The sequence below is a fragment of the Helicoverpa armigera genome, chromosome 4, assembly GCF_030705265.1.
Source record: "Helicoverpa armigera isolate CAAS_96S chromosome 4, ASM3070526v1, whole genome shotgun sequence".
NCBI lineage: Eukaryota > Metazoa > Arthropoda > Insecta > Lepidoptera > Noctuidae > Helicoverpa > Helicoverpa armigera.
In genome coordinates this window covers 6,527,525-6,544,485 of record NC_087123.1, presented here as the reverse complement: position 1 = coordinate 6,544,485, position 16,961 = coordinate 6,527,525, and the positions used below count along the sequence as shown (strand labels likewise).

At 35.8% G+C, this 16,961-nt stretch overlaps 1 protein-coding gene across 8 annotated transcripts; it reads right to left on the bottom strand.

The window, feature by feature from the left end:
- Nucleotides 1-532: 532 nt before the first annotated feature.
- On the bottom strand, nucleotides 533-16,907 carry LOC110384070 (uncharacterized). 8 transcript variants are annotated; one of them, XM_064034115.1, is made up of 29 exons: nucleotides 16,749-16,907; nucleotides 15,013-15,158; nucleotides 14,608-14,850; nucleotides 13,995-14,105; nucleotides 12,327-12,443; nucleotides 11,644-11,880; nucleotides 11,146-11,310; nucleotides 9,932-10,057; nucleotides 9,172-9,279; nucleotides 8,434-9,062; nucleotides 8,166-8,272; nucleotides 7,922-8,070; nucleotides 7,456-7,590; nucleotides 7,268-7,370; nucleotides 6,998-7,115; nucleotides 6,810-6,914; nucleotides 6,664-6,730; nucleotides 6,469-6,591; nucleotides 6,274-6,364; nucleotides 4,345-4,445; nucleotides 3,842-4,043; nucleotides 3,331-3,562; nucleotides 2,784-3,253; nucleotides 2,584-2,702; nucleotides 2,257-2,366; nucleotides 1,819-1,915; nucleotides 1,610-1,732; nucleotides 1,354-1,525; nucleotides 533-1,272 (listed from the first exon to the last, which is right to left on the bottom strand). In XM_064034115.1, the coding sequence occupies exons 2-29, from the start codon at nucleotides 15,142-15,144 to the stop codon at nucleotides 740-742; spliced, it is 5,025 nt and encodes a 1,674-aa protein (XP_063890185.1). In that variant the 5' UTR covers nucleotides 15,145-15,158; nucleotides 16,749-16,907; the 3' UTR covers nucleotides 533-739. The 8 variants fall into 8 exon arrangements, with proteins under 8 accessions (XP_063890185.1, XP_063890188.1, XP_063890187.1 ...); XM_064034118.1 differs by having other exon boundaries at nucleotides 7,456-7,578; XM_064034117.1 differs by having other exon boundaries at nucleotides 9,932-10,054.
- Between the last annotated feature and the right edge of the window lie 54 nt (nucleotides 16,908-16,961).

Genomic DNA, 16,961 nt, shown 5'->3' with positions numbered 1-16,961 from the left:
TTAACTTTTTTAGTAGTTGAGTATATACATACTCTTTAAAATTGTAGTAGGAATTTTTATTAAATTATCATTTCTAAATATTAAAATTACAAAACCATTTTGTCGCTTACGACTTTTAGTTATAAGCTAGCGCGCGTATTGTTATCCTCGCCCCGCTCAGACGCTCCGACCCCTTTTGGCGCCTTAGATGCGCGTGCCGGTTATGGAATTATTGTTGACCACTTCCTCGCCTTAACTGATTAGCAGTTTTAATTGAACGCACAATTTTATTTAAATATATTTTTTCTGAGTAAAGCCATTACAAGATATTGTAGCAGGAATGACTATTTTTGTATTAAAAAAAAAAGAAAATAGTACTCGGGCAGTTTTAAGACTTAAAAATTATTTACACTTAACGTAAATATGATATATGGGCACAGTACTAATAAACATGGCATCATTCAATTGATTTTTTTAATTTTTTCGTCTAAGATCTTATCAACAGCATATTTTATTTATAAACAAAATCACAAAACTAAAAATAAAGTCACAGTTAAATTTTCTTATTTTTTATTTTAAGCTAATATGATACACAAGTAAAATTTTAAATCTTTACATTTTATTTTTATAAAATAGTTAGTATTAAATACATATTGTTAATGGTTTAATTGCTAAATATTTACAACTCCATAAAACAACTATACAATTTATTAAATGAATAATAATTTAATAGACATGGTAAATGGACAGGCAACAAGTTTCAACATTCATTCTTTTTGAATTTTTTACTCGTTTCATTCATCACATCATCGAGTTTGTTTACCCTTCTCGATTTCAGGAATGAGTGACTGTCACTTTCACCAATGTTTTGCCGAATACAATTCATATTGGATACGTTCTGATTATGTACACCATGCTTTTTATCACCCAATGTTTTATTATTCTTATTAACTATTAAAGTATTTTGAATGTCTTTAACCAAGTCACTTGTGTGTAACTTAATAGGAATCAAAATTTGATTTTCGCTATCACCTTTCTTGATAAATTCCGACTTTAAGACCATAGATCTATTTTCTGCATCACTTGAAACTCTTATAGCTTTCCGCAAATGTATAGTATCAGAAGAGTCTGCATAGTTTCGCTTCACCACTATGTCACCAGTAGGCATTTGTTTGACAAATGTGAGGGTTGCTGTTTCATTGTCCTTGCCATCGGATTTTAGTAATTTGCTTGAATTGCCTTTATCACTTTCAGATCCATCTTCTTGTTGGTCTTCAGTTTCAATCAATTTACCTAATAAAATCATTAAAAAAAATATTGAATACATTTTAAAAGAGGTATTTTTAGTAAAAGTCTATAATAAGTAATACATACCATTTAAAGTAGGGAATGTAATATCAGGCAAAGTCAAATGCGAGTCTGGGTTATATTTGTTCATCAATGATTTCAATAAAATGGAGATCTCTTCACGTTTTCTAGTCACGACTATTTCATCAAACCAACTGGCTAGTTGTTTTATAGGCAATGTGTAGTCTAATATAGGATCCTGCAATAAGAAATTCATGTTAAAATATGCAATTAAATTTTCTGAATTAATAACAGTCTTTGTATGGTAGGTACCAAATATTACCTTAAAGAATTGCTCAACATACTGCAGCAAATACAATCCACAGTCAGTAAAATTATTTTGCTGTGGTATTTTAGGGCAACTACCTTTAATATTATCCTTGTTGAAAATTTTATTTTGGGAGACCTGTAAACATTTGTAAGAATTAAAGTATATGACAACTAAGAATTAGTTAGGATATTTATTTATGTGTGTAGATTTACTTTACTCACTTTAGCTTGATATTCACAAGTGAGGTAATCTCTTAATGTGGCAACCACTCTAGATCGTGATGCCCCAGCTAACGAATCAAATATTAATATGCATGGTCTGAAAAGAAAAATATTATCAGTATCACTAAGTGGATAATTTAATGTTTTTTTGGAGATTATATTTAGTCAACAGACTGCTATTGGTGGTAGGTGCATTAACACACCTAATAATAGAATCTTTCCCATGTTGGTATACAGATGTTTCCAAGGCTGATCTGGGAATGAGAGAAAACTAGACTGTAACATGTGCTTTGGGATATGAATGAAGACCATTCAATTCACAAAATGCTTCAGTAGTACAAAGAAAACCACACCTGCTAGGGTTGATTAACAAGCTATCTTGAACATTTGTTCAAAAGATCTGAAACTGCTTAATTTCTCTAAGAGTTATGTACTTACTGTTTTATGGGTTCATTTTTTCTGTGTGGTTGAATTTCAATTTTCTTTTCAATAGGACTTTTGTCGGTTTCATCTTCATCAGAATCACATTGCATGTCCAAATCACTTTCCTAAAACAATTTAAGTGAAAATTTACGACTTTCTAGATCTGTACTAACTTCGCAAACTACATATAAAAGTTTCTCAAACAAATCTAAAAACTTCATTACATTCAGAGATATATGTATAGTACCTAACTACTATTTTTCTCTGATAGATATCTTTATTTATTAAGAGAGCATTTATGAGACATTCAAATAGTTGAACTGAAAAAAGAACCCGATATACCTCAGCTTCAGCCTCATCACGCTCACTAAGATTGTCCGAGTCACAACTTAATGTAAGTTGTTCCTGCTTGTTGAGTGGTGTGATTGTCGTGTTTCCTATCTGCATAGAAGATCTACGTTCTGAAATTACAACAAACATGTTATAAAAGACACGAAAAACTTGTGTTCTTTAGAAGTTGACTATGGTAGGTTGCATGTTACCTTTTTTTCTTATCTCTTGTGGGGTAACAAGGCGGTTATCTATAGTACTCCGGCATCCATCTAAGCTTGGGTAGCAGATAATAGCAACAAACCAGTGACAATTTTCATTAATAGGAACTACAATAAAATCTTTGTCGAAAATGTTCACATTTTTTGTCCACGTCTTGACTCTCGCATGACGCTTTTGCGCCGGAGTTAAATTACTGTCCCATTCATGAGGATTCGAACTTCTGTTCACTTTACTTGGTTTAGTAGTAAGCCTTTTGTAGAAAAATGTGCTAAAAATATGAGTCTTTTCTCTCTGACTGTGTGTTAAAACATCATGAACTAAATGTTTCAAATAAAAATCTATGATGACATCATTTAAAAACTGATCTTGGGCTAGGCACATATAGTCTTCAGTATTAATAGGTATACCACCTTTCCCAGGTGGATAAATTAGAATTTGTCTTATCTCAGCAGGATTGGAACTGTGGACATAAAACACAACATCAGGATGATGACAAATTTGAGGAAATACAAGTTGTTATTGTGGCTTTCTACACACCTCTTAGCTCCAGAAGAAATGGAAGCACTTCTTGTTGTCATTTTCGTTACATTATTGCTTTCTTTAGGACAGGTTCTCACTAATATATCATTGGCTTCTCGAGCAGTCAATTCATCCATTACTTTCCCAAATAAAACTTTAAGTATAATTTTAGCTTCATCTGATATTGTTTCTGGTAGTAATGTTATCCTTTTGAAAGGATCAATCTTGGACATTGGATTATAAAAAGGACCTGCAAAGATTTAACATGTAACCACACAATTTTATAGCACATAACTATGCAAGAATCTTTAGGTGAAAACCAGTCAAATTTCTTCCAAGCAAGAATTTAAAGAAAATTTATAGAATGACAAGAACAAAGTGACCACTTTATGTTGTCACAGGGCACATGATGGAACATTAATAAAAAAAATAAACAAAACCTTGGCAAGTTATTACTGTAATCTAATGGTCTAAAGTGTAAACTGCGAAGTTGTTTGAACCACCAAATTCATCAATGTTATGACCTTACCTGACTCTTCCGTCATGTCCAATACTTTCCGAATATAGTTACCACATTTGCTCATGGTGTATAAAAAAATCACAGGTAAACCTTTACCAAAGTGCACCAATATTCTAACAACTTCTTTCAACTGTATTTGTAAAGCCACGTCTCGTGATTCATTTTTGAGTGAAGGTGCAACAATTTTTATGCCCTTTGATGATATGTAAACCTGATGAATGAAAACAATTACTTTATAGTTCAACAGCTCCTAAGTATACTGAGTCAACTAACAAATTTTGCGAATTGCACTTTTTTGTGTATTTACAATATTTTTATTGTTATTTGTGTTAATACACAAAAAAGCGCAATTCGAAAAATTTGTTAGTTGACTCAGTATACTTAGGAGCCGTCGAGTTATGCTTTAAAATAAAACATTATAATATTACTTGCTCATAACAACCACCAGGTTATTCTATAATTTCTTATAATAAAATATACTTAATTGAATCAAATATTGGTAATAATCAAACCTTTTCTTTTGGGGTATATCTGTAGGAACCAATGCGAATGGTCCGACAGTTGAGTGATGTGACTTGTATGCAACTCTGGCTGATTTCTTCTCTGCTGCCATCTGTTATTAAAAAATATTTGTTTAAACTCAGATCTATTGATACAATGGCATCTCTAGATATACTAGGCATTTCCGTCTCTAATGATAAAAAGCAACGTCTGATTTATTGACAGGTAAGCTGTTGAGCCTGATTAATTAAATAATAGATATTTAATAATAATTTTTAGAAATATAAAGTGGTATTGTTACATAATTAGAAGACAAATTATTGAACTTCAACAAAAACAAAACTTTTGTAAAGTAGGTAGTTAAATAAAGCAAACTTTTTTGCATTTTAAAAGTAGATTATAAAGGATTCGACAATAGTCTAAGGTGGATTGTGCAATTACTCAGTTATGTGGCTTAAAAAGATTTAAACTATTTGAAATGTTAGTAATACTAGTACCTACAAAAATGATTTTATAGTTGCTTTGTGTTATTTTTTATCTTTGTGACCAAGAAGTAACGACAAAGGCTATCATGGTGTAAGAAATCATCTTTATTCTAAGCAGTTTCTTTATTTCGACAGTGTTTTCATGATTTTATACTTTCATTGCTCTGAAAAATAGGGTGTAGTTGTGTATCTATCTCAGTAGACATGCGATTCTTAATATTTTATAAGCTGCGTTGCGTGAGAAAAGGGCGAGAAGAAATAATCACTTACAAGATTAGAAAAAGGCAAATAACAAGTATTGATCAAAAATCATAGGAGTAAATTAGTAAGGGAAAAATCGACAGTGTCCACTTGTCATGTTCGCAGTTAGCAAACGATGAGGCGAGTTTTACGTATATATAACAGAAAAGCTTTAAAATAAAGGTTTGTACCTGTATCACGTTTGAAAAAATTCCTGGACATTTTGTCAAGCGCGTGAATAATATTCACAAATAATAAAATGTATGCGCTAAACAAGACGCATTGCGACCGATCCACACCTCCACAGATTCAAAATAATTTCATTTCATTACGAAAATGGCATGCCGCTTGCACAGATATTATCATCGACTTTACTGAATAATGTTGCCAGAGCGGAATTATTTACCGGTTTTTAATACATTGCCGGTTTTTGTTATAGTATCGGTTTTTAAGCTTATTATTTTTCTATCAATACATTTGTCAATAAATATATAAATGGAATGGTCAATCTGTTTAGTAGTCGATTTTTTTTTTTCAAGGAATGACAATGTTTTGCATATCTTGTAGTATAATAAATATGAAAATGGCTATGGTGTAATCGACGAGACAATCGGGAATACACATTTTTCTTGCAAATATCATGTGCCTTGTTACCGACTACAATACTCGCGACGTTTTCCAATCTTTAATAAATTGAAAATTATTTTCAATTTATGGTCGAATCTGGTGTTAAACTGAATAGAGGAATACCAATCAAGCCTTTTCACAGCCCTCGATTATTGAAGTTGTTTAAAAAGTCGCACGAGAAATCTTGTCAATACCGTTTGGCATTCTAGGCTCATTTTAATTTGTTACTAGCATTTGCCCGCGACTTCGTTCGTGTGGAATAGTGACTTACGGCAGATTTTTGATATGACCAATAGATGGCGCTACATGTCCGGAATAAGTTTTATTTGATTTAAGTTTTTTTTGTTATAATAAAAACTATCCGTACCAAACTATGTCTGTACCAAATTTCACACAAATCGGTTCAGTAGTTTAGGCGTGAAGAAAAGACAGACAGACAGAGTTACTTTCGCATTTATAATATTATTTTGGGTTATTTATGGGATTTTTATGCACACATCAACTCTTACATAAATATTTTCGTTTAAGGGGGGGTTCTAACGAGCCTAGTAAATGTTTATTACGTTATTATAAGAAAATAACACTTACCATCCATGTGGTCTATTCCAATGCCGCTATCTGGAGTCCCCCCTTCTATTTCACTGAGTGATGGTTCCTTCATACTTATTGATTGTTCATGCTAAAACAACATTTCATGATTAGGATTCTTAATGGGTTCTTCTTACTAAAGCTGTTACTTTTGCGTTTTTAATGATATAGGTAGTCTTTCTATCTCAATCTTACCAGACTCATCATGGAACTATTTGAATCCTCTTCATCCGAACTTAGAGTTAATATGACGGGCTCTGGATCCGGCTGCTTGCCACGAGGCTTTCTAACTCTAGGCGGCTTTTTCTCTTGTGCAGGCTGCAAAAAGCATATAGTCACACAAGAACTCTATTTATATCATACTTGGTAAAATTGGCTACTGATACTTACAGTTTTATTATTTAGCGTCTTCATTGTAGTCTTTAATAAATTTAACTTAATTCCTTCCCCACATGTACTGTAACAAGAAAAGAATTCGTTTTTGGTGCCTAGTAAAATCAATTCTAAATAAGACTATTTTGCATTTCTGTGCTTACCTTTGTTTTTCCAAAACCGAAATTGTTTTCTCTGGTTCTTTTTTCTTTTGATCTACTTTTTTGCTTGGTACACCTTTAGGCTCCTCAGTGAATACGCGTTTACACCTAAGAAAGCATAATCATAATGTCAATGAACAATGTAAATGTGTCATGTAGCTGAGTAGCATGCAAGTTGAGACTTCTCGTACCGTTCACAGCGACTGAAGTCGTATCCAGTGTATCCACATGATTTACAAACAGCTAGCATGCCGTCTACCAACCGCGGCGGCGGCGACCGCGGCCCTGGAGATTCTGGACTGTTGTTCACTACAAAATATTCAAATATAACTATTGTGTTTACCTTTTTATTTCAATCTAACTAAAGAATTCATTGTGGAAGCTACTATATACTGTCAATAATGTAGCAGATAGACGAAAAGCGCATCTGCCGTTGTGATTCTTGTCAGTCATATACATACCATTATCAGGACACTGGGATTTTTCAGGTGTAGACATTTCACTATTTTGAGGTTGGGACGTATTGGGGGAATTTCTACTACTCATATCTCCTCCTATTAAAATCTGCAACAATATGTGTCCAGTTAATACCACTGCGACTAAAGATATAATTATTATATTAGAGACAAAAACTGCATGATGAACATACCGGGTGATTTTCTAACATTTCTTCAATTCTAGTTGTTGAGCCCACTGACACAAAATAGTCAATTTCACTACTTGTGTTTTGCATACATTGTATGTGAGTATCCGCCGAAAAAGGAATGTTAATCTGAAACAAAAGCTGTTGACCTTTAATAAATAGATAAATGAATAAACAAAAAAGTAGCTAGAAGATAGTGCAATTCTGTCTAAACGTATTCTTGTTTCTCTGATATCCGGTTTCTACGTCTAATCATACAACATTACAGTCCACACATTGAAACCGAAACAGCAACCAGCGGGGCGTCAAGGTCTCGAAGCCATAGCCCATAGTTTTCTGCTACCCCCATCCATCTGCTACCGAGCTACGTCCATCCCGTTTACTGTTTGTTTCTTATAAACAATTCACCAAGCATGGATCTAAAAATCTAAATGATTCAATTTATTTTAGAAATATTTTAACAGCTACATACCTGTTCAAGCACTTCTTGAAGTGTGCAGCTTTCTTTTGGCACCGTGAAAGTGATTAACCTTTGTTCACCACTTTGGAGGAATATTAACATTTTTGCAGACACTGTTTCTGACATTAGCTCCGAGGGACCCGACATGTTTTCGTTGTTTTCTAGAAAATAAATTATTATTAAGTCATAGTTGCCTCTGATCACAAACTTATAGGATGTATTGTATTGAATGCAACATGAATAATGGCATTTATACCTTGTGGAGCTATTGTCAGATTGAGTTGTTGCGCCTGCATCGGCGGAACTCTTTGCACAGGCCGCTGCTGCTCTTTACTACGTACCACGGTCTGTCTACCGGCATCCCTGTAAAACATTTCAAATTATAAATGTGTAATTGACGTTGAATTGACTAATATTTTGTTTGTTTTATCTGTTTACAAATAGTTCAGAAAAATCTAGTTTCTACTGTAATTATTTTTGTCTACTGTATTGTTAAGGGATTCTAGACTAGCAGTAAATAATACCGTGCTTGCTGTTGTTGCTGTAGAGGCGTGCGTAGCGGCTGCTGCAGTCGCTTGTAGTCGGCGAGAGTTATCCTCTGGCCGTTGGTTAGGGTTAATACTTGTCGTTCTTCCTCCATGTCTGGTTCCATTAGCAGCTGTGTGAGGGTTTGCGGGTGTTGCTGTACATGGGGCTGCTCGTACGACAACTGTTGCGGCTGGAAGGCATGCGGCGAGTTGAAGGTGAGCTGCTGCTGCACGGTCCCGGCCACGTGGTTCGGCCGCATCGCCGGCGGCGGCGTGTGGAACTGCTGCGGCGACGGGTTCATGTTGTCATTCACAGAGTGTTTAGTGAGTATCGCGGCTGTAATACTCTCTTCGAGATCATCCATATCGCTAGCGTTGTTCGGTTGAACTACCACCTTCTTAACTTGCTGCACTTGTTGCACTTGTTGAACTTGTTGGGGATGGGGTGAAGATCTTTGCGGAATGGTAGTGAGGGCATTCTGTTGAGGTAGAGGTCCATTGTTCTGATTTGTGGGAACTACCGTATGTTGGGCCATTTGTGAAGGTAAGTTCTGCGTCACTATCGTCCCTTGCGGTGTTATTATTCGAGTTGTCTGTGAGTGAGCCTGGTTCTGTTGATTGAGGAGCTGGGAAGGATAAAACAATAGTTTAGATACAATCATTAACATAAAGTGTATATCAGATGTGATAGCGATAGAACAAATCAATGACTTATGAGTTAAAGTGTATGCTCACTTGATGAGTGGAGATCTTGAGTTGGTTGAGTTGTTGTGGATGAACTTGCTGTCCTAAGACATGCTGTGCGAGTTGATGCTGCTGGTGCTGTTGGGCGTGCTGGTGTTGCTAAAACGTCATACACATTACAAATAAGCTTACAGAATTTAGGAAGGTGCGTTTCACAAATATCAGTTTTACTACAACTACCAAAGTTATTCCTCATCTCCTCGAGCCTAAAAAACCCATTAGCGCCCCTCACACGTTCAGTTCGGACCGCGGGAAACAGCTCGCGCCGTTCCATCCGTCGCTCCGAACTGTACGTGTAGATGTGGGAGTCTAACAGTCCGATCTGGCATATCGATGCGAGCGCATATCTCACAGTTAAATGCGCGCATCTCTGGATCACCCTGTCGTAATTCCCGTAACATCGGAAAGTGTCGATATCTTTGTTTGTATTCCTTTATCCAGTAGTTTTTTTCTCCTGTTTAAACTAACTACAAAGCTAGCCAACGCGATGTCCAAACGATAGTTCATTTTCTTTACTCATTACAGCCTTTGATCCGTCATCGTAAAATATCATTTCTAATGTTGTCAGTGTATTACTTTCATATCATAGTTTAATAAAATATAACAAACACGCACACATACATCCCCACAAACTTTAGCATTTATAATATTAGCGGGAAATGTGTTTTATCTTGTTATTATAGGTTTCTAACCTGAAATAAATATTTTTTTTATTTATTTATGTGATTTTTGTTGTAGTTTAGTTTAGTACCTGTAGTGTGTGGTGTAGCGGAGTCCTGGGCCGCGGCGGGCGGTGCTGCGCGTGCTGCGCCTGCGGGTTCAGCACCCGCGGCGACGCCGCCCGCGCCACGCCGCCCGGGGGGACCGCCTGACCCTGCTGCATGGTTGTACAATCATTTATACAACAATAGACCACAATTTATACTATAAGAAAGTTATGTATGTTTGACTCTGATTATTTTGTGCTTTTAGTGAAGAGATGTGATGCTTGCAATTTATGACCACTGTACAAAAAAAATAATGTTTTAAGGGTCAATTCCCACCGAAAGAGCAGCGGCCGGCAGCGGCCGTAAGAGCACGGAAAATAAATAAAATAAATAAAAATAAATAATCCTTTATTTCTACCAACATATTTTACATTTTATAAACCCACCAAACTGCGTATTAACAGTTTGTCGGCGCGGCGGAGCGCGGCGCGGTGCGGCGCCGCGCGGCCCGCCGCGCTCGCGCTCAATCCCTTGCAATTACGGCCGCTGCCGGCCGCTGCCGGCCGCTGCTCTTTCAGTGGGAATTGACCCTAAGTGATAGCATACTAAGAGATATACAAATTATCCGAGTTTGCTTAGCCTTCTCCTAACTACGTTGGGGTTGGCTTCCAGTCTAAACAGTTGCAGCTGATTACCAGTGTTTTACAAAGAACGACCCAGTTACCCGGGCAACTGTTACTTACAAACTTTGAGAAGCGTTCAGCGCAAGAAATCAGAGTTTTTCTGTTCTGATGAAATCAAAACAAACAATCCACATCATCAATAAGATGGTTCAACATATTTCACTTGGATAATCACTGTTTGTCCTATGGTAAGGTCTAAGGTTTAAGGTTTACTTTATTAGGTGAATCATATCAATTCAACCGTTTTAAAATACAAGACAAAAGAACGATAGCGTGTTCTCACTTCAAATCCTCATTACAGCACAATCATGAGAATCAATAACTTATAAATCAATAGGTCAAATTACGAAGGAACGAAAGATATCAGTGATGCCGTGATGCCATTAGGGAGGAAGGTCATGCACCTTCTTCTAGGTTAAATCAGTTACTAGGACCAATTAGGTGTTTGGGTCCCTTGTCAAATCAAAATCAATCTGTCAAACTTGCTAAAGGCGAAATCCCCCGAACACCAGCTTTTTCGCGCGCTAGTAATTTTCTTCTTCACACACACTATAGGTGCTGTAGTGAATACATACGGGCTGCATGGAGTTGAGCATGCGCTGGGCATGCGGCGCGGGCGTTGCTCGCTGCGCGGGGCGTCGCGGCCTAACGGGCCGCACGGGCGCCCGCACCAGCGTCACGCCCGCGCCGCCCAGCGTCGGGTTCAACAGCCGCGGAGCACTTGGCCGACCACCGCCACCCTGTATCATATGAACCGAACATTACTTGGCGAATTTAGCCATTTCATGCTGCGTGCTGTAGTGTTTCGTTCGTACATTTTGATTTGGGAAATTGTTCATACACTAGGTATTTCTTATATTCACAGGTAAAATGTTCAAAATTAGAGTAATGTAAGCTTTATACCACTGAGGTATTTCCATGACACGAAATAGACTTCTATCAGTAAGCAAAAGGAGTTTGTTATAGGAATTGAATACTGATAATTTTATATAATTTCTTATGTCAACAAAATAGGAAAATCAGATAAAACCACAAAATTCATCAGCTACTACCAAATGAAACACCGAACTTACAGCTTGATTTATGTATGCTGCATGCATAACAACCTGCTGGTGAGAGATTTGTTGTGATTGCAAGTGTTGTTGGTGTTGTTGCTGCTGCTGCTGTTGTTGTTGCAACTGGTGCTGGTGCTGCAACTGTTGCTGTTGTTGCTGTAGCTGCTGCAGGTGAATCTGTTGTTGATGTTGTTGTTGGAAGTGCTGTATGAGTTGGGGTGACGCTCGCGACAACTGTTGCTGTTGTTGCGGTGGCTGAAATACATTTTATGTTGCTATAGTTCAGTAGCTGCAAAATAAACGCATTATTTTAAGTGAAATCTGATTTATGTGATAAAATCAGTATACGTAAATAAGACACTCTTTATCGTTTTGCAAATGCTACATACATTAAAGACCATGAAACATAAAAGCTGTTTTACAGATACTCTTTATAATAATGGTGTCCACGGCGGCTGTTCTCAAATAAGGAAATCAGCCAGCTGCACTGGAAATATTATAGTGCACGAGCATTTGCGCACACACAAGTGCACTCACTATTCCTTCTCTCTCATAGACCGATTGGACGGCAATCCGACACGACCAGAGAGATCAGGCGCAAGACCGACATTTACGTGCTCTCCGATGCACGGGTGAATCAATTACCAACTTACAGACTACGGGTATATTCTTTTAATGATTAAATGACAAGATTTCCATACCGTCTGTTGGGGTGCATGTTGCGGCGGCGGCGGTGGGGGCGGGGGCTGCGGCGGCGGCTGCTGCGCGGGATGTATCACAGTTGGTTGCGAGAGCACGTGCGCCGGACTGACGAGCTGCTGTCGCCAACAAACAAAAGAATAACTATCCAAATTCATTACATACATCCCAGAAACTTTCAGCCTATTTCTAGACTGCTTCATATAAGTCAGATAAAAGGACTTGCTTTAAGTGTCATTGTTGTAAGCATAAACCATTATTATGTACAAGAGTTTGAAGTATTACAGAGAGACTTCAGTAAGCATTGTAGTTCCAGCAAAACTCAATGGCGGTACGCAACTAAATTCCGAGCACAAGTAGGCGCATGTGACCCATGATTACTGTCCCATTCCCATTCCTGGTCTGAAATTTTAAGCATCAGTGGGTTTGGCTAAGATAGGGTCCAGCGCAAGGTCTCAAGCATGTTTCGTAACAACAGAAAGATTGGCGAGAACTAAAGTGTTGCACAGTTCCGTCAGTAAAGGGGGTGGGTGACATTTGATTCTTAATGTTTTGTTATAACATTCTAAAATCTAAACAGTATTTGAACCGATAAAGTATTGTATATAAATTAACCTTTTGAACGCCAATGTCGGCTATAGCCGACATGAGCAAGCGTGCCCTGTGCGCCAACGACGGCTATACTCGACAAAAAACAGGTCGCAGAAAAATACAAAATAAACCTATTAAATCATTACTTTTATGTATTTATTAATTAATTATATTAATTAAGATTTTCGGGCTTGGCGTACAGGGCATAGGAATACCGATATGGCGTGGCGGTGAAAAGGTTAATTAATTCAGTTTAAGTTATTTTCGGATATAGCTATCTCCCAACTAGCGCCACAATAATGTTTAGACAAAATGCTGCTCTCTGACAAAATATGTCAAAATAACAGTGTTGACTTAAATCTATTTGTTATTGAAATTAAAATATTAGATGCACCATTTTAAAGATAAAGCATAGCATTCATTTTAGAGTTGTAAATGAGGACTAAATTATTTACATCTAAATAACCACATCCACATACTTATTTAGTAATCTATGTGTAACGAAAAATTAACTGAAATAAACTAACATAATAAGCTATTATTACGATGCCTGTTTTTGTACATACGACATTGATAAATTAAAATTAAATACATGAAAATCATGAAACTTTGTTAATATTAAGACTCCCTGTTAATGATGTACATAATTGATTATGATATTTTAAGTTTCACATTTGCATTTTGCCCATGCTCCATTATTAGTAAAATGGATCCAGTATTAGACATTATTTACCTATGTTAGTTTCTTAACTATGTTAGGTATTTTGCTACTGACATATGAATGACCTTGATGATAAAGAGACATACAAAATGGGGTAAGTTTCACCCCTCCCAGGCAAACAGCTGATCTCTTTAGTAAGAATTATATGTATTATCTCCAACAATAATGCAGAACTACATTAAATTATTAAACTTATATCTTATTCTACTGTGTACTGGTTAACCAAATGAAATAAAAGTAATGTAACCAAATGAAAAGTAACATGCTAAGCATATTATACCAAGGAGTTCTAAAACCATAATGCAAGTTTTATTCAGTGCATAAATGTAATACACAATGATCTAGTCAGGAGACATACATGTTGTGGTCGCTGTGGAGATGACTGTTGCATCAAAGATGCATCAATGATCTGTTGAGCCTGTTGTAAGACAACCTGAGCATCCACAGGTAAATCAGATGTGTAGTAAACCTACAAATAAATTATGTGTCACAATTATTCCACATTTGTTATCAACTAAACATATTTTGGTCACATACATTATTGTCTTTGCATAACCCAAAAAGTTATATAATACATTTTACATAAGTTTTGTTACTTGGGTTTCCTGAATAATCAATAGGCTAGTTTCCTAAAAAATAATAATTAGTCCGTCTTGTAGATTGGCCAAAATTAAGCGATACGTATTTTTTCTTTTTTAAATTGGATCAGAACTTGTTAAGATATAGCGTGTTAAAGTTGAGTGTGACGTCACAAGTTGCTACAATTTTCAGGACACTGTGACGTAAAAGGCCCCCACTCCTAATTTTTGAAGTGTATTATCTTTGTCATTTTATGTTTAATTAAAAAAAGAAAAAATACGTATCCAATATTTTTTAATTATCTAAAAAGCGGACTAAATATTATTTCATTATTTCGACCCTGGAAACTACCCTATTGAGTAAATTTAAAAGATGATATCAACAATACCCACTTGGTGCCTGTGTAACGCCTGCTGCTGTTGCTGTTGTTGCTGCTGCTGCTGTTGTTGCTGTTGTTGTTGCTGCTGTTGTTGTTGTTGTTGGAAGTCGGCACGTGTCGGTGGTGGAGGGGGAGGGGGTTCATGTCGAATGATGTACTGGGGCTGATATTGCAAGCCATCACTCACAACCAGCTGAGATTGTACACCTTCACTTACTATAATATCATTAGGCTGGTCCGCTTGCTGTACCACAACCTAGCAAATAAACAAACAAAACATTCAGTCAGGTACAACTGGAAAACATTTGCATAGTTACATGATCTTTCAGAGAAGACTTAATCATTGTTTATGGCAAAAAAAGTTGGATATGAACAGATCAGTTGATAACATTTTCCTTCACCTTAATGTACAACTTACCTGTTGTTGTGCATACTGTTGTTCATCTTGATTCACTATTATTCTGTCCAAGCATAAGTTTGGACAATATCTTTGTAGATCTTCAAGAGTCAATGACTGTCCTTGTCCAACTATTTGGTAATATTGAGCCATTGCAAATGCTTAGCCTAAAAATACATACAGTGTTTAAATCAAGTTTGTGTGTCAGTACTGTGTTAAACTTTCTCATTATTATGATATTGAATTAACGGAACAAAAGTTATATAGAACAATGAGAATTTACAAGACTTACTTAAAACAGTCTGTAAATATACCTATTGTTACCTAAATGACCAAAAGAGGGTCAGATATCTCAATAGATTAGTGCTGGTCCAATTTTGACATAAGAAATAGTGAAATAAGGCTGTCACAAAGAATAGCTGAAATCCTTGCTTTTGAAAATAGAATCTGGCTGATGCACGCAAATATCATAACCAAGTGTTGCATAGTTTTAGTACAGATGAGAAGTTTCTAACTTACAAATTGAACTGTGAATTGATTTTATTGCATTTAGCACCAGGGTGCTCCAAGTATGTGGTTGAAAAGAGTTGTATTTTTTTGGACTGTTGTATTATTTTGTTTGATTTCTTAATAAATTTTGAAAAAAGAAATGATGATTATGCAAATAATCCTGCAATATAAATTCAAGACTTTGTAATAGTAATTATTAGATATGTTGTTTTGCATAATGATAAAGAACAGTATGGTTTGGAATTGAAATAAGGTTATTTCGTGATTTATATAACAAAAAAAAAACTGTTCATAAAAATTGATAAACATCTGGCTGAAATATGTTAAAATATAGTTCATGCTATCCATATTCTAGTTTTTATATGCATGATCAAGTCCTTCAAAAACTCATATAAAACATGCTTTAAACAGTATTTAAAAAGTAAAAAAAAAAAAATTAAGTTAGATTTAGGTTTGATCTCTGCCAGGGTAAATAAGACCATTGTTTTGTGGTCATTGAATTACACAATTTCGATAATTCAATGAAGATATAGATTAAAAAGAGACTTTCAACATTTTCATTGTGTTTATCATCATTTCACAGCACAGATGTGCCATATTTTCATCATCAATTTCAACAATACAATCTAAGTCAAAGTCATTGCCCTATAAAAACAAAACCTAAATGGACCATACTTTACCATACACAGGTAAAAATATACACTGATAAATACACCAGTCTAAAATGCGAGATTAGTCTTGAGAAGTTAAGATAATTTCATTTCTCAAGACATTACAACATGCACAGCACGATTTGTTTACAAGTAATACCTGGTAAAAAAAAACCTCAGTGGCTTGCTTTTGAACTGAAGATATAACTACATTGCACTCATATTTCTTATGATTATCACTTATATCCCACATAGGAGATGTAAAATTGCGAGGGACACCTATTTCTCGATGACAGTTATTATGCCATACACCCTGAACACTACATACGGTGCAATAACAGCAGCAATGACTTCTGAAATCGTACCAACACCTCAACTATGGCGACGACACAGCAATCACTATTTCAACTAAACTTTTCGTCTGTCTTGTAAACATCACCACTTGCGATTATAACATTAGGAACAATAAGAAATGTATCTTGAATACCGTTTACACGAAAAGAACGAAATGGCTTCGATTCCTTTGATCCAACCTAAATACTTCGAAAGGAGAATGTTTAACACAGATTTTTGCAAAGCTATAGATTCACTTCTTACCAATAATTACTAAGGACATTTTAAATGTCTTATTTATACATTATAAAGGAATTTTTAACATCAAAATGTAATTTTTTTAACGTAAACGCCAAATCGAGAAGCAATTTACATTATGGCGTGTGTGTCATTTTTTATAAATGTTTTTTTTTCAACCAGTGTTACTACCCACTAAAAAAATCATGCTTATAGGTCGGTGCCAAAGGTGGATACTCT